The 20,352-nt window shown below is 35.4% G+C and overlaps 4 protein-coding genes across 4 annotated transcripts; all 4 read right to left on the bottom strand.

Moving 5' to 3' along the window:
- Window positions 1-507, bottom strand: LOC145636711 (uncharacterized). Its single transcript, XM_081688272.1, has one exon. The coding sequence runs from the start codon at window positions 505-507 to the stop codon at window positions 1-3; it is 507 nt and encodes a 168-aa protein (XP_081544398.1).
- Window positions 508-517: 10 nt separating this feature from the next.
- LOC145636710 (uncharacterized) lies at window positions 518-1,946 on the bottom strand. Its single transcript, XM_081688271.1, has 5 exons — window positions 1,536-1,946; window positions 1,292-1,435; window positions 1,112-1,186; window positions 939-1,004; window positions 518-784 (listed from the first exon to the last, which is right to left on the bottom strand). The coding sequence occupies exons 1-5, from the start codon at window positions 1,944-1,946 to the stop codon at window positions 518-520; spliced, it is 963 nt and encodes a 320-aa protein (XP_081544397.1).
- Window positions 1,947-14,455: 12,509 nt separating this feature from the next.
- Window positions 14,456-18,315, bottom strand: LOC145636709 (uncharacterized). The gene is made up of 2 exons (XM_081688270.1): window positions 17,746-18,315; window positions 14,456-15,097 (listed from the first exon to the last, which is right to left on the bottom strand). The coding sequence occupies exons 1-2, from the start codon at window positions 18,313-18,315 to the stop codon at window positions 14,456-14,458; spliced, it is 1,212 nt and encodes a 403-aa protein (XP_081544396.1).
- A 248-nt stretch (window positions 18,316-18,563) lies between these two features.
- On the bottom strand, window positions 18,564-19,157 carry LOC145636708 (uncharacterized). The gene has a single exon (XM_081688268.1). The coding sequence runs from the start codon at window positions 19,155-19,157 to the stop codon at window positions 18,564-18,566; it is 594 nt and encodes a 197-aa protein (XP_081544394.1).
- Between the last annotated feature and the right edge of the window lie 1,195 nt (window positions 19,158-20,352).

Raw genomic sequence — 20,352 nt, 5'->3', positions numbered from 1 at the left:
TCACTTCTGCAGGCATATTGGAGCAAGTTTTGGCATAATGTCCAAACTGAGCACATTTTTGGCATGTCTTCTGCCTTTTTGTGAACTACCCTCTACTGCTGGTACACCCTCACCCCTTTCCTTCTTTCTCTTTTTGGACTTAGGTCTGCCAGGCATGACTCTCACAGGTGGTGGCAGTGGCTCCCTTAGCTGAATCTTTTCCCAGTGCTTGGGACCTGGCATAGGCTGTACAGGCAAATCATATGCCTCTAAATATCTCTCACTTGTGTAATAGTGGTCCACATACTCTTCTGGGTCACTTCTTTTGTCTAATATACAAGCAAACCCATGCACACAAGGGAGGCCAGTTAATTGCCAGTGGTAGCATGTACATGTTCTATTTTGATGGTCAACTGTCACTTGGTTTGCATTTAGGTTGACCTCATAAGTGTCATCCCTTGAATCCTGCACTATGCAGTGCCTAGCCACTCTCTCCATTCTCTCAAACGGCTTACTCACATAAGGCATCACTTTTCCTTCAATTTTTTTTCACACCCTCCCCCTTGTCATTGTGCCTTTTCATTGCATACCTCCTTAACCATTCCATTTGGGTTAGGATTGGTTTATCCCTAGCTTCTCTAATACAAGCATTGAAGGTTTCACACATATTGTTAAGAAGCATATTAGATTTGCAATTAGTTGAAAAGGCATGCCTAGACCAATGTTGGGCAGGGATGTTGTCTAGATACTCATATGCATCCTCACTAAGGAACCTTATGGATTCCATTGCAATTTCAAAATCAGTCTACAATAAAGTGAAGAGAAATACACATAAGTTCACTGGCTAAACATGGACAACAAGATTACAGTGACAGAACATGGACAAAAAGCCCCTAAATAAAACTCTAAATTGAGCACTATAATCTGAGCAACTGAGCACATAAACTGAGCACACAAACTGAGCACACAATATCAAACTGAGCAACCAAACTAAGCACATACACTGAGCACACAAACTGAGCACACTATATCAAACTAAGCAGCCAAACTGAGCACATACACTGAGCACACAAACTGAGCACATACGTACACTAAGCACACAAACTGAGTAGAGTACAAACTGAGCACATACCAAGCCAAAATACAAACTTAGACCACAAACTGACCATAATACAAACTGAGCACATAAATGAGCAGAATACATACACTGCTTACACATATGCTTACATACTGTCACATGGTAATAATTCACAACTTTGTACATAAGTGCATGCTAATAAACAAGGAAGAGTATCATAATTGCAGTTCATACCCAAGTTGTGGCTCTAGCAGCATTCCAAAACAACTCTTTGAATGTGGACCCTGTGAACTGTAGTTTGAAATTGGCCCATATATGCCTCACACAAAACCTCTTCTCAGCAAAGGGGACCACCTCCTCAAATGCTTCAAGCAGCCCCTTAACACACAAAATGAACAAATAATTGTCACTGACAAATACAACACATACAAATCAAAACCAGTTGCACAAAATAAAACTGAAATGATGGTTAACTAACCTTCTGCCTATCTGACATGTAAGTAAAGCCACCTCCCATTGCCAAATCATCTAGACTTTGCTTCAAGCATTCCAAGAACCAACACCAAGTTTCTTTGTTCTCAACCTCCACAGTAGCCCAGGCAAAGGGATAGATGCTGTTGTTCCCATCCTTTCCCACAGCCACCAAAATTTGGCCAGGGTAAGAGCCTTTCAAATGGCATCCATCCACCCCTTTTAAAGGCATACAACCATTCAAGAAGCCCCTTACCAATGGGGAAAAGCACACATACATCCTCAAGAACAAAGGTGGCTCTGGCCTATCCAACTGATCAACCACCACATTCACCACAATCCCTGGGCTATATTTCTGTACTGCTTTCTCATAATCCCATACTCTGGCATACTGTTCAGATGCAAACCCATATATCATTAATTTTGCCCTTGCTCTAGCCAGTCATGCCTTGTAGTACCCAATTTTAATGCCCAAATCACTTAACACTCTATCCCTAAAGTTGTTAGTCTTCCAATTTGGATTACTTCTCCACTCTTCAACATATTTTTCAGCTAAGTACTCTGAAGTCACATTTGCATTCATGTTGCTCCTCATACAATTATTTTCTAACCTAAGATCCTAAATTTGCTAGGCAGAACTCTTGAACATAGGCCTAGCAATCACCTTGAACCTGCACCTCCTAACTTCCTCACTGTAGTTACATAGAGGCAGCTTACTCCTCTTTGAATCCCATACACAACCACACCTCCTCCCACATAAAGTGGTTAATTTGACCTTGTTGTTGTGCAAGAAATAGAACTCATATCTATTTTTAACTGCATGAGTTCTTAGAGCTTTCCTAAGCACTAAAATGTTGCTGAACTTCTGACTCTTCACCAACACAATTGGTTTCTTGAAATCTGTCTCTTCTCTAAACCATGGACTGTCATCTGGCTCTTCATCAGAACCATGCTCACTTCTCAGCTCCTCATCATCACTTTCTTCTTCCTTCAGTTCAACCTTAGGCTGCCCAATATCTTTAACAAGCTGGTCCAACTTCTGCTTACTGCTCTGACCAGGCTGCACAATTGACAAACTCTTCTCCACTTCTCCTAAAATCTGAGTTGTACCCTGATCCAACCCCTCATCTTCAGAATCACCTTCTTCATCCTCTCCTATATTCCAATCTATATCTATATCACTCAAATCCTCACTTGAAGATCCAGATTCAGTATCCTCATCATCAATGAACAACTTCTTTTGACACTTGCCCTTTCCTTTCCCCTCTAATTTGTCTCTCCTGCTTTCCAACTCAAGATCTTCACAAAGCTTCTCTTTCCCTTTCCCTTTATCAATTATAGATTTGAGCTTATCACTCCCATCAGAAAACCTAGGACTCCTCCTAAGTATTGGCTCACTCACAGCAGTAGCGGTTTCTGTTGGGTTGGATTGTTGCCACCTAGGGCTCCTCCTCAATACTAAAGCAGTACAAGGCTTTTTGGGAGTATGTTTAGCAGAGCTTTTTTCTTTAACTGTGGGTTTTGATACTTTTTTAGTAAGTGAAGTTTTAGGTGGGCTGACTTTAGACAGACTGTCAATGTGTTTGGGTGGGCTCAGGTTTGGGTTTGGGTTTTCACTTGGCCCTTCAGTCTGAATTGGATTTGTTTGGTCAGGGTTTTCTTCAGAAACAGTACAAAACAACTCCAAGTGCCCATCTTTGTGTTTAGCCTCAAGAAACCCCTTTAGAGCCTCATCATCCTCTAATGTCCTTTTCCCATTCATCCATGTTTCTCCCTTCTCTTTATACCATAACACATAAATTTGAGGGACTGCCCACCCCTTTTCCCTAAACCCTTCAGCACAACCATCTCAAGTACCCCACAGTTATAAATGACAGAGGCACATTCAACCTCCAATACACAAAACCAGCCTCATATACTTGATACTCACTCCCCTTTCTTTTTCTTTTCTTAAACACAAAACCCCCAAACAGTCTTAGCTTAATGTCAATAGTGTTATCAAATTGATCCATTTGTTAAATCTACAAATTAAGCAATAAATCATGTACCAATACCTTAACAAGCATGTGCCAACCTAAATAAGTTCATAACACTTAAGCAAAATAGTACAGTAAGTGCAACAACACAAATACCCTACCACAGTTAACCATAAATTAACACTGAATTCTAAATCAATTTGTATAAAACTGATAATTCAACCATAATTTAATCCAATTACAGTATTCTAGGGTTTGCTTAATTATTTTCCAAATGTTCCCAAACATTTCATCCATACTGCACAAAAGCCATTAATGGACCAGTACAAAAAGTTGAAGGAATCATACCTGGGTCGTTGTCAGAAGATTCTCCTTCTTCTGTCAATGGAGATGACAACTCCAAGCTCCAGCCTTTCCCAGTTGCTGATGTGTTCTTTCCAGTCAATATCCACGCCTTAGTCAATTGGAGAAGGTACAGTGAAAAAAAAAAAAAAAAGACTAAACCCTAACAATTGACAGTGGAGAGAGACAGAAATTGTGGTTCACAATCAACAATGGAGTAAATGCATGTGGTTAAGAGTTTTGATTATGGAGGAACAGGGTAAAGAGAGAGATAGAGAGGGTAAAAGGGAGGGAATTCAATTAGAATCGAAGAGAGAGAAAGAATAAAGGGAGGGAACTTAAGTAACTGGGACCCACTAACGGCAAAATTGACAGAATGCTAATGGAGGTACTGATATCTATAGTTTAGTTATTTTTGAGGTACCAATTTAAAAAAAAAAAAAAAAATTAGATGGGTACCAAAATTCAATTACCCCCATTTTTGAGGTACCAAAATCCAAATTTTCCTAAAATAGACAAACATTGGTACATAATTTCCACATAAAGAAAAAAATGCAGTAGTTGTACCAAATCTTGATCCTTGTAGTTTAACATATCTATAGTTTAGTTATTTTTGAGGTACCAATTTAAAAAAAAAATTTAGATGGGTACCAAAATTCAATTACCCCCATTTTTGAGGTACCAAAATCCAAATTTTCCTAAAATAGACAAACAATGGTACATAATTTCCACATAAAGAAAAAAATGCAGTAGTTGTACCAAATCTTGATCCTTGTAGTTTAACATATAAAGGCATGGCAAAATAATTTACAAATCAGAATTGAAGAACTCATTAAGCAATATTTTATCTTTTCCATCTAAAAATTTACCGTTTATTTTATTAAGCTGGCATTAATCATGATTACTAACATAAATAAAATATAAGCTATAGTTGTTCACGAGCATCTAAACTTTGAAAAACGTGTTAAGTTGTACTACGGCCCTATTCTTTTGAGCTTCTGGGCAGAGCAGAGCAGAGTAGAGTAGATTTCAGCAGAGCAAAGCAAAGCAGAGCAGAGCAGATTTCAGCAGAGCAGAGCAGAGCAGAGCAGATTTCATTATTATTATTATTATTATTATTATTATTATTATTATTATTATTATTATTATTATTATTATTATTATTATTATTATTACTATTATTATTATTATTATTAAATATTAATTATTATTATTATTAGTATTTATTTATTTATTTATTATTAAATATTAATTATTATTATTATTATTATTATTATTATTATTATTATTATTATTATTATTATTATTATTATTATTACACGGTGCAAAATCCCATGACACGATGGATTAAATGTGCAGAATTACAAAAAAAGGGCACCGTGTCACGGGAATAAGCCCCGTGACACGTCAGCATTTGCCGCGTCGCAGCATTTTAGGTGTTGCGCGGTAATTTCAGTTTTTTTACCCGTTTTTAAAATAATCATAACTTTTTATCTGTAAATTGAAATAAGGCATATAATATATAATTGGAAATCTTATCAAGTCTACTTTCCAACCCAATTAGAATCAGGTCAAAATGATTTGTAAATTTTAAAATATGACCATATTAGTGGAAGGGTGTCGGTTTTAGGCCGAGTTTAGTGTTTTGCTCATATCTTTTTCGTTATAACTCGAAATTGGGCTTATGATATATGGTTGGAAAGCTTATTTAAAGGCCTATTCAAAAAATAATAATTGGATCAAAATTGTATATCCATAAAATCAATTTCTCTCGATTTTGCGATGTGGACACGAAAAGTTGAAAATAGGTTATGGTTTAGGGAAATGAGTTAGAAATTGGATTGGTTCATGAAATATATTGGATAGAACATGGATTTAATCACTCCAAAGATTAAATACTCATCCCGACCAATAATGGCGGTGAAAGGTGTTCATCAACGGGTTTGGTTTTGGGGAGACATTTGTAGGTGTCTACACTACTACTACTACTACTATTAATATTATCGCATTATTATTATAATCATTAAATTTTTAAAGTCAAATATTAATTATTATTATATTAATTATAATAATTATTATTATTAAATATTATTTAATTAGTATTATTATTAAAAATTAATAATTAGTATGATCTTTAAATATTATTTATTATCTTAATATTAATTGTTATTATAATTAATATTATTAGTTATAAGTATTATTACTACTATTAGTATAATTACTATTATTATTACTATTATTATTATTATTAAATATTAAATATTAAATATTATTAAATATTAATTATTATTATTAATTATTAATAATTAATTATTATTAAATATTAATAATTAATTATTATCATTATTTTTATTAAATATAAATAATTAATTATTGTTATTATTATTATTAAGTATTAATTATTATTATTAAATACTAATTATTTATTATTATTCTTATTAAATATTAATTATTATTATTAAATATTAATTATTTATCATTATTATTAAATATTAATTATTATTATAATAATTCAATATTAAGTATTAATTTTAAGTAGAGCAGAGCAGGGCAGAGCAGAGCAGATTGAAGCAGAGCAGAGCAGATTTTAGCAAAGCAAAGCAGATTTCAGCAAAGCAGAGCAGAGCAGAGCAAAGCAGCTCTAAAGAACGGGGCCTACATCGTCCAACTTACCATCTACCGCTTGCAATTTGCAAAAGATGGTGATTTGTAAAGATCTGCATTTTAATACAACAAAACATCCTAACTAACATCTACTTAAATTAACTAACCTATCACTCTCAACATTGTAAGCCATGATTCATTATAATTAATACTACCTCCGATTTTTTTTAGTTACAACTTTAGGGTATTATTATTTGGGATATTATAATTTAAATTCTCATTGATGAAACAAAAAAAGAAGTGGAAAACAAGTTTCACCCTCTAGTTGGGCCATAATGCAGGGTTTGATTATTTTTACAAAACAACAATCACCAGATGGATTAATCAAAGGTTTCCATAGAGCAGTCCAAACGCTATTGATGTTCAAAGTAATGATCATGATAGTCCAACTCATCCTCGATTTACAAAATATAACACTCAATAAAATAAGAGATAATGATTCTAGAGCATGGTACGAGCTAGTAGCCTAGAAGTAGCAAGATTCAATAGATTCTTTGATGTTCGAGACCTATAGGGAGAACGAGTGGAGTTTCCTAAAAACTCTAAAATAAAATTGTTGCGCATCAATCCGTATCCTCTTAATTGGGATGCTCCATTTGTTAGGATACATTACAAATCTTGGGATATGATTATGGGATGGTACATGCCTTTCATAATTTCTCTACTCATAATTAATGACTCATTCTTTCCAAAGCTTACAAAGTTCCAACAATATGCATTCAATAACATCTGAAAATTATGTGATGACAAATAACAAAATCTTCAGCTACAAGCAAGGGTGCAATGTGCAGATATTGAAGTTGTAAAAGGAAAAGTCACTCTGCTTCATTATTTGGTAATGTTTGGAAAATTGATATTTAGTAGTCGAGATCCCATACTAATTCGTTAGAAGACTGTTAAGAATCCTACTGAAACAAGAGCATTGAGATTTTTCTATATGTTAATGATATTATAAAAAGAATCGAAAGCATTGATAATACCACAATTGTATCACCAAACAAGAGGAGAGAATATTTAGGAGATGACATAAACAATACTGAGTCGATCTACAAATATTTAGAAGATGTGCATAAGAGTGGAAATTTTCTATCTTTTGAAGGCCATGATATCGGTTTGAAACTTTCATGACATGAAACAAATCATATGCTGCTAATAAATATGTTATAGATTTCGGTATAGAAGAGGATACTCCTATGTATGTCCACTATGAAGAAAATAAAGAAAGTGAAGGTGTGCTACAAGACATGATGATGGATACGATAATGGATTCTTGAGCCCACAACAACAATCATGCAATCTACTGTAGCCATGTTTTTAACCTTTTATATTTCTTTTTTAAAGTATCTTTGTAAAAAGTGAGTGTTTCTTACCTGCTGAGTCACGAGTGTCTAATAAGTGAGTATTTCTTATAAACCCGCCGCTAGTTAGAGCATTTTTCTAAAAACATTAGAGAGTTCTCTAGAGAAAAATCCTCACTTTAAGAGAGAGATTGGTACTTCATCTCTATTAGAGTAGAAAATAAACTCTAGTTTTGTTCATGTTTTTTTAAGCTTAGTTTTCAGTTTGTGTGTTGTAATATATGAGTGTTATAATCTTCTAAATTAAATAAAATTTCTTTAAAGATATGAAGTGAATGTTATCTTCTTGAATCTTATATATCAAATGAGTTATCTTTTTGTTTAAAAGTTCATCAGAAACATAATATAATTTGTTTAAGTAGAAATTACATTCTAAGTTAGGAAACAAACTAGATATGTGCTAAGCCTGATCTAAGGAAGGCAGAGTTGGGATTGGCTACCTTGGTAAAGCCAGATAATGAAGAAATGCCGGAGGTTCCATTGCTAGCTAAGTTCAGGTATTGGTGAAAACTTTCAAATAAAAAAGTTATTATTGTGAAGCATGTGGGCATTAAACTTTGAAAAAGGATTCATTATGATATATAAGTAATAGAGTAGTGATAACAAGTACCATAAAAGTGAATTTGTGTTGATCAAATGCTAAAAACTTATTGTCATTACTAGTTTAAATATTGTCTTGATAATACTTATCCTGTCTTTATCAAAATTATTGTTATTTGCTAATTATAAGTATCATAAAAGTACAAAAGTGGTGTTGGGAATGGGCTGCCAAGATAGGCTTTATAGTTAAAATTAGGAAAAAAAACTCGAAAATGGTTTTTAACACCTCTATAAACAAAATTTATTTTAACACTACACTAATTTATTTTATTTTTTTTAAAAAAAAATGGATCTTACCACCACTTAACGGTCTCCGTCCAAAAATTCCGTTATGTGGGGTCCAAGGTCACATGTGTCACCATTTTACTAGTTTTACAAAATAAAAATTAAAAAAAAATAAAAATTATAATTCCTAAATCTACCCAGCCACCCCACCACCGCCCTACCCAGCCACCTTCACCAAACGCAGCCGTCGGCGAAATGCCGGCGCATCCCTTCCCCCTTCCTCCTCCCCATTTGCAACCCTAATCCGCCCCAAAACCACTCAATCACTAATGGCTGAAACCCTAATCTGCAACCCTCCTTCCCCAAGACGACCACGAATTCGGCCATTAATGGCTGACATCGGCTAGTATTGGGGCTGAGTGGCCTTAATCAACCGATTTCGGCCACCATTAACAGAATTTGTGGCCATTCTTAGGGAACAACGACTGTAGTTAGAGGGTTTTAGGGTGGTTTAGGGCTACAAGAAAAGGGTTTCAGGTCGGTTCGTGAGGGAGGGGGAGGTGGTGCGGTGCGCCGCTGGCTACATCGGCGACTGTGGGTCAAGGTGGAGAAGAAGGTGGCAGTGGTGGGGCTGGGATGGTTGGGTAGTTTTTTTTTTTTTTTTTTTTTTGGGACAATAAAAATGCGACATGTGGCTTCATGGCCCCACTAAACGGAATTAGTTAAGTGGTGGTGAAAGGGCGATGCCAAGTTTCTCATTGTGAGAAACATAAGTTATTTCTCAAAGAGTCAAAGAGGTAGCTTTCACTTGTTACTGAAGGGTACCACTAGTAGAAAAATTCTTATTTGCGTCGCCTTATTTGCATCACTCATATAAAAAAACGACGCAAATGAGATATTTTGACTTCATTATAACTAATTTGCGTCGGACATTTGTTACAAAGCGAAGCAAAAGTCTGACATATTTCAACTTACTTGTATTTGTGTCGCTTCCATAAATAGGAGTGACGCAAATAACAATATTATCTATAACTTTGTGAGTCAATTGCATCATTTCTCTCTTTAGCGAGTGACGCAAATGACCATTATGGTTTATATTAACTCTAGCTGCCTTCTGCCATTCGAACATCAAAACCCCAAACCCTAGAAAATTAAACCCCAAAATTCCCAGAAATTTAACATCAAAACCCCAAAAAATTGATCAGTCAAACCCTAGAATTCCCCATTGTTGCTTTTCTGCTGTTGAACCCCCAAAACATCAGCGAATAAACACTAATCGAAAATCCCAGCAAATGTGAGGCAAAATCGAAAATCCCATAACCTACAAATTCAACCACTAATCGAAAATCCCAGCAAATGTGAGGTTCGAATTTAGGGTTCATTTTTTGTTTCTACGATTGCAATAGATGTTACACACAAATCTAAGCAAAGAGGTTTGATTTTCGTTCAATTTAGTAGTAATTTTTTACGATTCTCTTAAAGTTAGTGTTCGTACTCAATAATATGGAATTTTGGATCTATTGTTGCTTACGTTGCAAAATCGATTTTATGCAAGGTAAGACCTCTTCATCTCTTTTCTTTTTGTTCAACACTTCAATCTACATAGATATTTTGAGTTCAATTGTAAATTAACTAAGTTTAATCTTCTATTATGTTGCTATTTTCGCACGAAATTTAGAATTACAAGCAGGTTTCTAAATACAGCTTTTTGGGGTTCATATTCGAATTTAGGGTTCATCAAATGCAATCAAATCAAAGAAATTATGGATTTATACTCGATTCTAAGGATTTTTGGTCCCATTTTGGTGAATTTTTGAAGTCGATTTCAACTAAGTTCAAATCTATTCTGTGTTCTTACTGTTTTCTAGTGTTTTCAACTAGATTGAATTTAGGGTTCAATTTTGGATGAACTTAGTTTAATTTTACTATTTTTTTTGTATTTTTTGCACGAATTTTAGAATTGCAGATGAATTTTTGGATTTTTGGGTTTCATTAAATTTTGATTTTACTATTTTATTGATTTTTCTCCAATCTGACTGTATTTTTTTTATTTTTATGTTTTGCTGCTCATTTTACTGTTTTTTAATCTGAATGTATTTTTTTTTTATGTTTTGCTGCTCATTCTGGTTGATTTTTCCCCTGCTACTACTAAGAGAAGCTCTTTCCCATTTTTTTTTAGCCGTGAATAGATAAACTATGATATAGTGTTTGTATTGAAATAATTTTACTAGGTCGTTTTGTTAAAAATAAACGACCTCTCCTAGCCCTGCCTTACACCCCTCAAGAATATGAGCATCCGAGTTTACTTTAACACACCCAAGGCACGGTTTCTTCCAGCTTATAGCAACATCATATTATCTCATAACAGAGGGGGGCAGTAGAACCTTTTTAGCATAGCCGCCATTGTAATCATGAACTAGCCTTGCAAACCCCGCAGCCAGTAGCACACTATTTGGATTCTCACCTTGAAACATGATTAAATTCCTCCCTCTCCAAGCAGCCCGCATCAGTGCGGCCATAGAACAAACTACTTCTGCATCATATTTCTTACAAAGCCATAACCATAGCTCTGCAAAATTATCATTTAGCGCATCTTCCAGGTTGGTTTTGTACTCACTGTAATGCCAAATTTCCTTTGCAACAACACACTCAAATAGAGTGTGATAAATTGTCTCATTCACACCACATAATTGGCATGTAGCGTCAGTTGTAATGTGACGATACCTTAGTAGATCTTTCACTGCCATATTCCCCTTCACGGCACTCCAAAGAAAAATGCCTTAATTTTGGTGGCCTTCTTAGTTTTTGTATTAAGAAAATCCTGATCGAATCGTATAAATGCCATTCTTGGTTTTTGTATTAAGAGGTTTTGCAAATAATTGGCATCAATCCTCTATTCCTCTGCTACTATACTTAATTAGAGGAACAACTATTAGTATTTTCTTGGAAAGGTAATGTAGTTGTTTAAATAATTGTAGAATATTATTTTGTTGCTTTGATGCTTCATTCTCAACTCTGATTGTTTATTGATTCATTGTATTTGATATCAGGAACTAGTGACTTTAAACTGTTTGCAAGAGAAAAAGGAAGTGGACTTCCATTATGGACTTGTTCGTGTTAGGGAAAATGAAGATTTTATCCCTAAATTGAATTATGCTGGCTTCAATTCCATATTATTTATTGGATTATTTTGTTATAGTTCTTAGGCTTGAAATGAACGCATTTGGTTTACCAACATTTGGGTTGGTCTGGTGCTTGTGTTATACTTATTAATGATGAAGATGTCAATATTGTTTTGTTGTAAACTTATTTGACAGGTTGCTAATACAAGGCGCCGTCATTCCCAAATTAATGGGTAGGCTAAAATACAAAGGAAATTATGTCGAAATTTGTATTTGATCTTATTATTTTTATTATGATTTTATTTTTTTTGTCTTGCAATATTGTATTATATGAAGGGATACAGTTGGCAAATTATAATGTTACTTTAATGTGTGGATTAAAACATTTGTCATTTGAATCACTCTTTAAAAAAGAAGCGACGCAAATAGCTCATTTTCTCTTCCTCAAACTAGTCATTTGCGTCACTCATTTATTAAAGAAGTGACGCAAATATAAGAATATATGTTATGAAAAAGAGTCATTTGCGTCACTCGTTTATTAAAGAAGTGACGCAAATAACAAATATCAGTTACAAAAAAAGTCATTTGCGTCGCTCATTTAACAAACGAGTGACGCAAATGACTTTTGAGTCATTTGCGTCGCGAGCAGTTGCGTCGCTCATAGAAGTGACGCAAATACAGCCTAAATAAGCGACGCAAATGAAGGTTTTTGTACTAGTGTACATATGTAATTTGTGTGATATTTGAGTTAACTCTAGTTATTTGGTGTTAACAAGTAAACAAATTCTACCTTCCTCCTTCCTCCAACCCATCTTCATCCTCATCCTCATCCTCCAACCCATTTTCAAGCTGCTTCAACATGCATTACCTTGGCCACCGGTTTCGGCGGCTTTGCCGTCGGAATTAAACGAAAACCTTAATAACACAGGGAAAAAATAAGGGTATAGTTAATCCTAGAGGGTAATTGATTTTTCCGTCCTCCATTAATTTAATTTCTCCATCGAAACTAAGCATGCCGTTCATCTCCCTTGAAGTTGAAATCGATTTGGATTGATCAAACTTTTTTGCATATTAGTGAGATAATTTGGTAACCACAATTCAAGCCTAAGGTCTACAACTCATCATCATCATCATCGACGAATCAACCGACCTTCGTCTCTCCTAGCTCAACCTGCACAATCCCCTTTTGTCTCACACTCTAGTTATTTTTCATTGCAATAGTTTGTAAGCCATTAACGTCGTTACTACTTCAATTTAGTTGGGTTAAGCTTATCAACCCAAGGTTAGATGTCAGGTATAGCTGGAGCAATTTTTTTTTTTAATTGTTTTTCATGAATCCCAGAGCTATTTATTTACAAAAGTTGCCACTTGAGAAACATAACATGTTTCTCACAATGAGAAACCTGTATTTTCTCGTGGTGAAATCCATTATTTTAAAATTTATTTGGTGTTAAAATAATTTTTGTATGAGGGTGTTAAAAATCATTTTCGGGTTTTTTTCTGGTGTTAAAAATCTAAAATTTCCTTAAAATTAATACAAAACGTTTATAATGTCCCTTGTCTATACATTAAAAAGTTATACACTAAAAATTAAAACTTCTGTTTGGAATTCCTCCACGCATTGCATATTTGCATTGGTCTGGTTGTATACATTTATTTCAATATTATTCGGAATTCATAGTAATAGCCCATAAAACATGCTTATTTAATAAATGTATGATCATCCAAACTAAGAAATACAGGTATTTCAATATTTCCTTACTTCCTTGTCAAAGAAATGACCCGATGGAAGGTGTAAAGCTTATCGCCAATGGACAAAAATTTGCGGACAACTTCTACAAAGCGCCGGAAAAACTCTTTACCAATGTCTTCACCAAAAATCTCTGAAATCATTTACTCAGTAGTTACTATGACTGGCCCTGACACAAACCTTGCTCGATCAAGTTCATTGATATCGTCTCTTGACTTTGGTGGCGTTGGCACATCCCATAATAAGTCGTAGGTTTCATGCTTGTCAACAGTAAAGGATCCTTGATCCGCCACCAACTTGTTCACTTCATCCATGGTAGGGGGGTAAAAGGGAATGTTAAAATTGTCGACCTTTTCCGCATCAACCAAGCCCTATAAATAATTTATGCCTACGTTAATTAGATAAATTAGTACTGATAGAGTATCCATATATATCAAATAGTATATAGCACATGTACAGAAGTTTCATAAAATATATTCCGACTCAATCAGAGCTTAATTTTTAAGTTGAATTGGTCCTCTAATAACATAGTATTAAAAGCCAACGTGACACAAAAGTCACATGTTCAAATCTCATTTACATCCTTTTAGAAGAAGTTATTCATTAAAAAAGATGTAATTATAATACCATTTCCATGGTACGTAGCATTAAGAGTTCAAATGTAAGAATTTTTTTTGTAGTAGTGCCAGGGCACGTATCCTAGAATTTTGCTGATTATTTCGCTGTTGTGTATTTACCTTTAAAGACAATGAATTCGTAGTATATAATGTGGCACGTGTGAGATTTTTCTTTATCTTTTTCTGAGGAGTCCCCATTAATATTATCAACAAAAGTTTTTTTTTTTTTTTTTTTTTTTGACAGTTGTGAAACAAAAACTAAAAGCCTAAGGCCTATATCCCTTTCCTGGCCCTCACAGCCAGGTCATGGGCCCTAGCCGTAACAGACCTAGGCACAAAGCAGCAACATAAATAAGAACAATTATAGCTAAGCCTTCGGATCTCAAGGACTAAATTTCTCAACTCTTTTGGCGCCTTCATTGGGTTCTCAATAGCTTTGACACTTAGTTTGTTGTCTGTCCTGATCTCAATTTGGTTGTGACATTTTAGAGCTTCCTTCACTCCCTCCCTAATGGCCAGGAGTTCACATTGAAGAGCTGAGCCTCCAACTACCCTTTTCCCACCCTCTGACAACAGCCTATCTTCTTTCATCACCACCCATCCTACCGCCGCCGAGTCCAACATTCCCTTCCTATGTTTCCACGCGCCATCTACTGTTACTGTTACAACTTGTTGGGCAACATGAGTACCCCTCTGCCAGTAGGTCAACTCCGAGACCCCCGACATAGTCACGATCTTCCCCTGACTCAAGGAACTGCCTCTACCTTGCTTTTGATATACTCTAGCACATTCCTCATTACACATCTGCATTAACCGGATTGGGGAACACCGCTCCCCTCTAAAAATGATATCATTTATGTGCATCCATATACTCCAGAGAGTAGCTAGGATAACACCAACAAGCACCGGATTTTCCTACTTCAAGTTGAAAGCGTAAGATAGGAAGTTCCTCAGCCATGTAGCAAGGCAAGAGTCTTTGTAATACCCCGTATTTTTATACGTATTTTATTTAAAATATGTATTTTATAAGAGTATTTAAATAATTTTAGTATTTTAATTATGATGTTTTAATTATTTATCCCATGTAAGTTGGGAATATTTTACTAAAGGAAAGTTTGTTTAATTAATTATTTTATAAAAGTTGGGGTTTTATTTTAAGAAATTATGATTTTAACAAGTTTTAGTAGGGAATGGATTAGGAAAAACTAAAGGAGGAAAGTTAGGGTAAAAAGGGTGATAGAGAAGGGGTATAAATATCCCTCTTATGAGACAATTCAAATTTGCCCAGAGTGGAGAAAACCCAAGGTAAACTTCTCTCCCTTTTCTCCTTATTTTCTTCTTTCTTTTTCTTTTTCTCTCTCCTTCCCTTCCCCTTCTTGTTTGCGCACCACCACCACCGGCAACCACCACCGGTGGGCCGCCGACCACCAGCAGCGGCGACCACCGGCGCTGGCAGCAGCCGGCAGTGGCGCCGACCTGCTGTCGGCAGTCGCAGCTTTCGAAAAAAAGAAAAAATTAAAAATCAAATCTTTTTTACCCAAATTTAATCTAGGCTTTAATCTAATTGTAAATTATGAGTTTGGAGATTTAATTTTGATGTTTGGTTATTGTAATTATGTTAATTAATTTTCAGATTTGGTTTTTAATTAAAAATCCCCAATTTTTGAAACCCTAGGTTCTTGATTTATGAGTTATTGAAGGATTATGATGTATAATGGGGTAGACCTTTGTTTTAAGTTTTTTAAGGCTTAATTACAGCAAGTTTTAATTACAATAAAGTGCTGGAATTTTATGTAGAACACTTAATATTATGTTTCTTGAAGAAATTTTAATTACCCGATTAATTGGGACTTAATTATGGTGTTTTAAATATAATTTCAGCTTACTTTAATTAAATTATGAGGGGTTTTAAAATAGTATATATTGCTGGAAATTTGTTTAGAGTGGATTTTAATACTCTATTATGAATTTAATGTGTAGGTGACTTTGAAGTAAACAATTTCTACTAGCCGTGGCAATTTTAAAATCATACTCAAGGTACGTACGCGTACTTAGCACATTTTTGGTGATGTAGTATCATGCTAGACTTGATTCAATTAATCCTAAATAGTATCATGCTACGATTTATGATTCTAAATTGTGGATTATTGATATTGGTGATTAAATTAGAAAGTATGATTTATTTGAGATGGATTAATAGTTGGAAAATTAATGTTTGGCATGTTGTGTTTGAATCACACTTTTATTTATGGCATGTTAGAATGCATGATTAATTAAACTACATGTTTAATTATGTTAGGAATATTGAAAAGGAATTTTATCATGGTTCAAATAATTTTTATTGATGCTTTAAGCAAGAGGAAGGAGCTATATAAGTGTCTATGTACACAAGGAATAAATGGTATGTTGGTGCCTTTGTGCACTTAAGGTGTTTTTAACACCGAGGGATAGGATTTTTGGCGCTTTATGCGCTTAAGGTGTCTTTGACACTGAGGTAGAATTAAAAAGGGTTCAACATTAAATAATATGTGGTCACTAATTATTCAAGAATTAAATTGGTATGTTTGGTTGATTGAATAATTATTGTTGATTGATTTATTATGATTTGAGAGTCATCACCAAGTCCAATAACATGTAAATAACGTAAACTGAAAGAGATTACGCACCAAAACTCTTGGAACGTATATACCTTGAGTATGAACAATGGGGGGAGTTATGGGGTTTTATATTTAACCATAACTTCTAATGGAGTACAGGACGCTGTACATTCCTTTTTATTTATTATTATGCGCAGGAATTCAACCACCTTTGAGTGGTTTTGTCGCTGGCACGGTTAGCTCCCGTGTCAGTTAACCTCAATTTATTTGGGGGAGAATAGTTGGAAACCCGTTCGATGCGTAATCAATGCTAAATGAATTATTTAGTGTTTAGTCATTGTGTTTTGTTGATTGTTGTGTGTGCTTGTAAACAGGTGCAATGAGGTAAGTGTGTTGATAGGTGAAAGCATGTTAGAGTATTTAATTTACGCTTATGTACTCAGCTTTGCTGATTGTGTGTGTTTGTGTATTTGGCCATGTCTTTACCTTGGCCCTATAATGACCCATTTTTAATGGAGAGTAGTGGAGACAAGTAGAGATAAACTTTTCAGGTATTGAAGCATATTCATGATGGGGCATGAGAGGAGAGTGAATCTTGCTAGCTTTCATTAGTTTACGATGCGTTTTATGCTTTATTTATTTATAACATATTTTATGTGGACTAACGTAAAGGTTTGGTTTTGGAACGGTTTTGAATAAGGGCCTTTAATGGTTCCAAGTTGTAGTTTGATTTTTATTTGACTTTGTTTATTTGGTTTTAAACTTTACTTTCGTTTGGTTGACTTTTGAGTTGGCTTGTTTAAACGGTTTTTAATTTTAAGTCTTCTGCTGTGTATCTTTGATAATTACCTTAGCTGTTTTCACGGTGGCGGTAATGCCTTAGATATTCCTAAATCGTATTTTAAAGAGTAGAATGGGTATTTAAAGGAAAGGAATTTCTAGGGTGTTACAGTCTTCATTTCTCACTTTGATACCCAGAGGACCACATTGCCATATTCGCCGTACCACATTACAGTCTTTGAAAAGATGGTCAGTTGTTTCTAATGAATCCCTGCAAAACACACAAAAAGGGTTAATATTCAAACCTCTCCTGATAAGGCCTTCCTTGCTGCCGCACGAGTTCTGTATCACTTTCCATCCAAGGATGAGCCAGTCTGGGAATACATTCAGCTTCCAGAACTCCTTCCAGAACTTGGGTCTATCTTGCCCTCTAAGCGAACCCATCAACCATAGATACCTCGATTTTATAGTATATATCCCATTCTCCGTCTCTCCCCACAAAATCTCATCTTTATCTTCCCAACTTGGATGAACACTCAAAATTTTCTTAGCGTCATCCATGTCAAAAAACCTCCATATCACCCCTGTCCTCCATCTCCCTTCTTCATCCATAAGATCGCACACATTTTTGTGATTGGTGCTGACCCCTTCGTCTATCCCCGGCTTTATCTTCACTTTTCCATCCAGAGTCCACCTATCTCCTTCTACCCTGACCCCCCTCCCATTCCCAATTTTGTACCAAAACCCTCCTTCCATAGTCGTTGCGGTTCGATCTCCTCATGCCCCTGACCACCCATGAGCCCCTAATTAGGGGGGTTCCCTTTATTCCCCCTTCTATTGGTGAAGCACCATACTTCCCGATTATAATCTTATTGATCAACATGTCTCGGTTACTATGAATTCTCCATGCTTGCTTTAGAACAAGAGCCTGGTTAAGCTTATGAAAATTTCTTAGGCCAAGTCTGCCATCTTCCCGAGGTAGCTCCAAAGCTTCCCTTTTTTTTCTAGTAAATCGGCTTCTTTCCACTTGCATTCGCCCAGAAGAATTTCAGGCACATAGAGCTGATTTTCCCTACAATCTTCTTCGGAACCAGAAACAAGGAAAGGATGTGGGAAGTCATTGCTACCAGAATGGAGTTAATCAGGAGAAGTTTTTCTGCCTGTGAAAGAGACACAAATCTCAAAGAGAGCACTTTCTTTGAAATCTTCTCCACCAGGAAGTTGAACTGAGATAAGCTCCGACCATCAACGTCCATTGGACACCCCAAATAGGTCCCAAATGAGTTTTTACTTGTCATTCCCAAAGGTTTCCTTAGAACTCTGACAAAGGTTGAAGGGGTATTCGGGCTAAACAGGACAAAAGATTTTTTCGCACTTATTACCTCCCCTGAGATTCTACAAAAATCATTCAACGCTTGCCTTAATTCCTTACACACCTCCAAACTTGGTTTGAAGAACAGTAAAGCATCATTCGCAAAAAACAAATGAGAGATACTCGGGCACTTTCTTGCAACTCTTATCCCTTCAATTCTATTCTGTTCCTGGAGCCATACTAACCTCCTTGATAGAACCTCCATACATAGGATGTTGAATGACATTTTCGAAATTATAAGAGTTGCTTTTTGGAATATATTGATTGTTCGATGGTTTTACTGAGTTGGACCCTGTTATTTTTTTCGGTGTTATAGAGTCACAAGGGCGGGGGTGATAATCGATCTCAGGACCTCCTAGAATTGGGATGGAAGCTCTAACCACTTGAGCTATCCCTTACTCTTCGTTATTTGACTTTATTGTCACCACCTCTCTCCCTTTGACGGACAATGGAGGAAAGAAACCAGAAGACTCACATTCCCACCATTCTCCCTTAATGGAGTAACAAATTAAAGCCAAAAGAGAAGACCCAAATTTATTCGACATTGGAGGAACGAAGCCAAAGTTGAAGACCCACCTTTCTCCTTCACAAGCATTCTCTCTCCTCGCTCATTAATTTCCACCGACCACCGTCATGCCCAATCGCTTATCAACCCGACGTGCCTCCATACTCAAAGTACAAGGTGGTATTCTCAACTCAAACACTACCATTTCTGACGGCTTCCCGTAAAAAATGGCTAAAACCCTAAGAAAAATGGAGAAACTAAGGGTATAATTAACCCCAAAGGGTAGGTGTTTCACTCCTCCATTGTATTGTGTGTTACTTTGCACAATTTATCCCTCCATCCCTTTACTTAAATTAATCGAAGCTTCGAATTGAAGCTCCCATTGTTGTGGGAAAGGAATTGAGATTTAGGACAACTTGTCGTTAACTTTGCTAACTCTCGAAAAGGGCAATGAAGATCCGGATGTCTAGGCTAGGGCCAAGATTTTTCGCCCAATTTTTCCCCATATAATTTGTGAAAAGACGATATCGTCCCTAATCAACAGGTTTGGTTGATATGTGATATTGACTTGTATTTCACTATTTCCTCTTCTTTTTTTTTAATAACTCCATTCATTTTTTTACAGATGATTCTTTAATTTATGACGATTTGTAAAGCTTTATTGTAGTTATTACTCTGTATTATTATTCAGTACATATTTTCCGTACAATATAAGAATTTTTTGTGCATTACTCAATTAATAAAACATAATTAAGAATTGAAAGTATTTACCTCACCAAGCATATCAACTAAAACGATGTTCATGAATTTGAATATCCACATTTGATCTGGTCCACGAGTATCTGAAGTAACCATTATGTTGATAATCATCCTACCTCCTTCGACTATCTCTTGGGCTCGACACTTCAGAAATGCA

This window comes from Chenopodium album, chromosome 6 (assembly GCF_948465745.1).
Source record: "Chenopodium album chromosome 6, dcCheAlbu1.1, whole genome shotgun sequence".
Taxonomy (NCBI): domain Eukaryota; kingdom Viridiplantae; phylum Streptophyta; class Magnoliopsida; order Caryophyllales; family Amaranthaceae; genus Chenopodium; species Chenopodium album.
The sequence above is the reverse complement of the archived record's forward strand: the minus strand, read 5'-3'. Positions and strand labels throughout refer to the sequence as shown.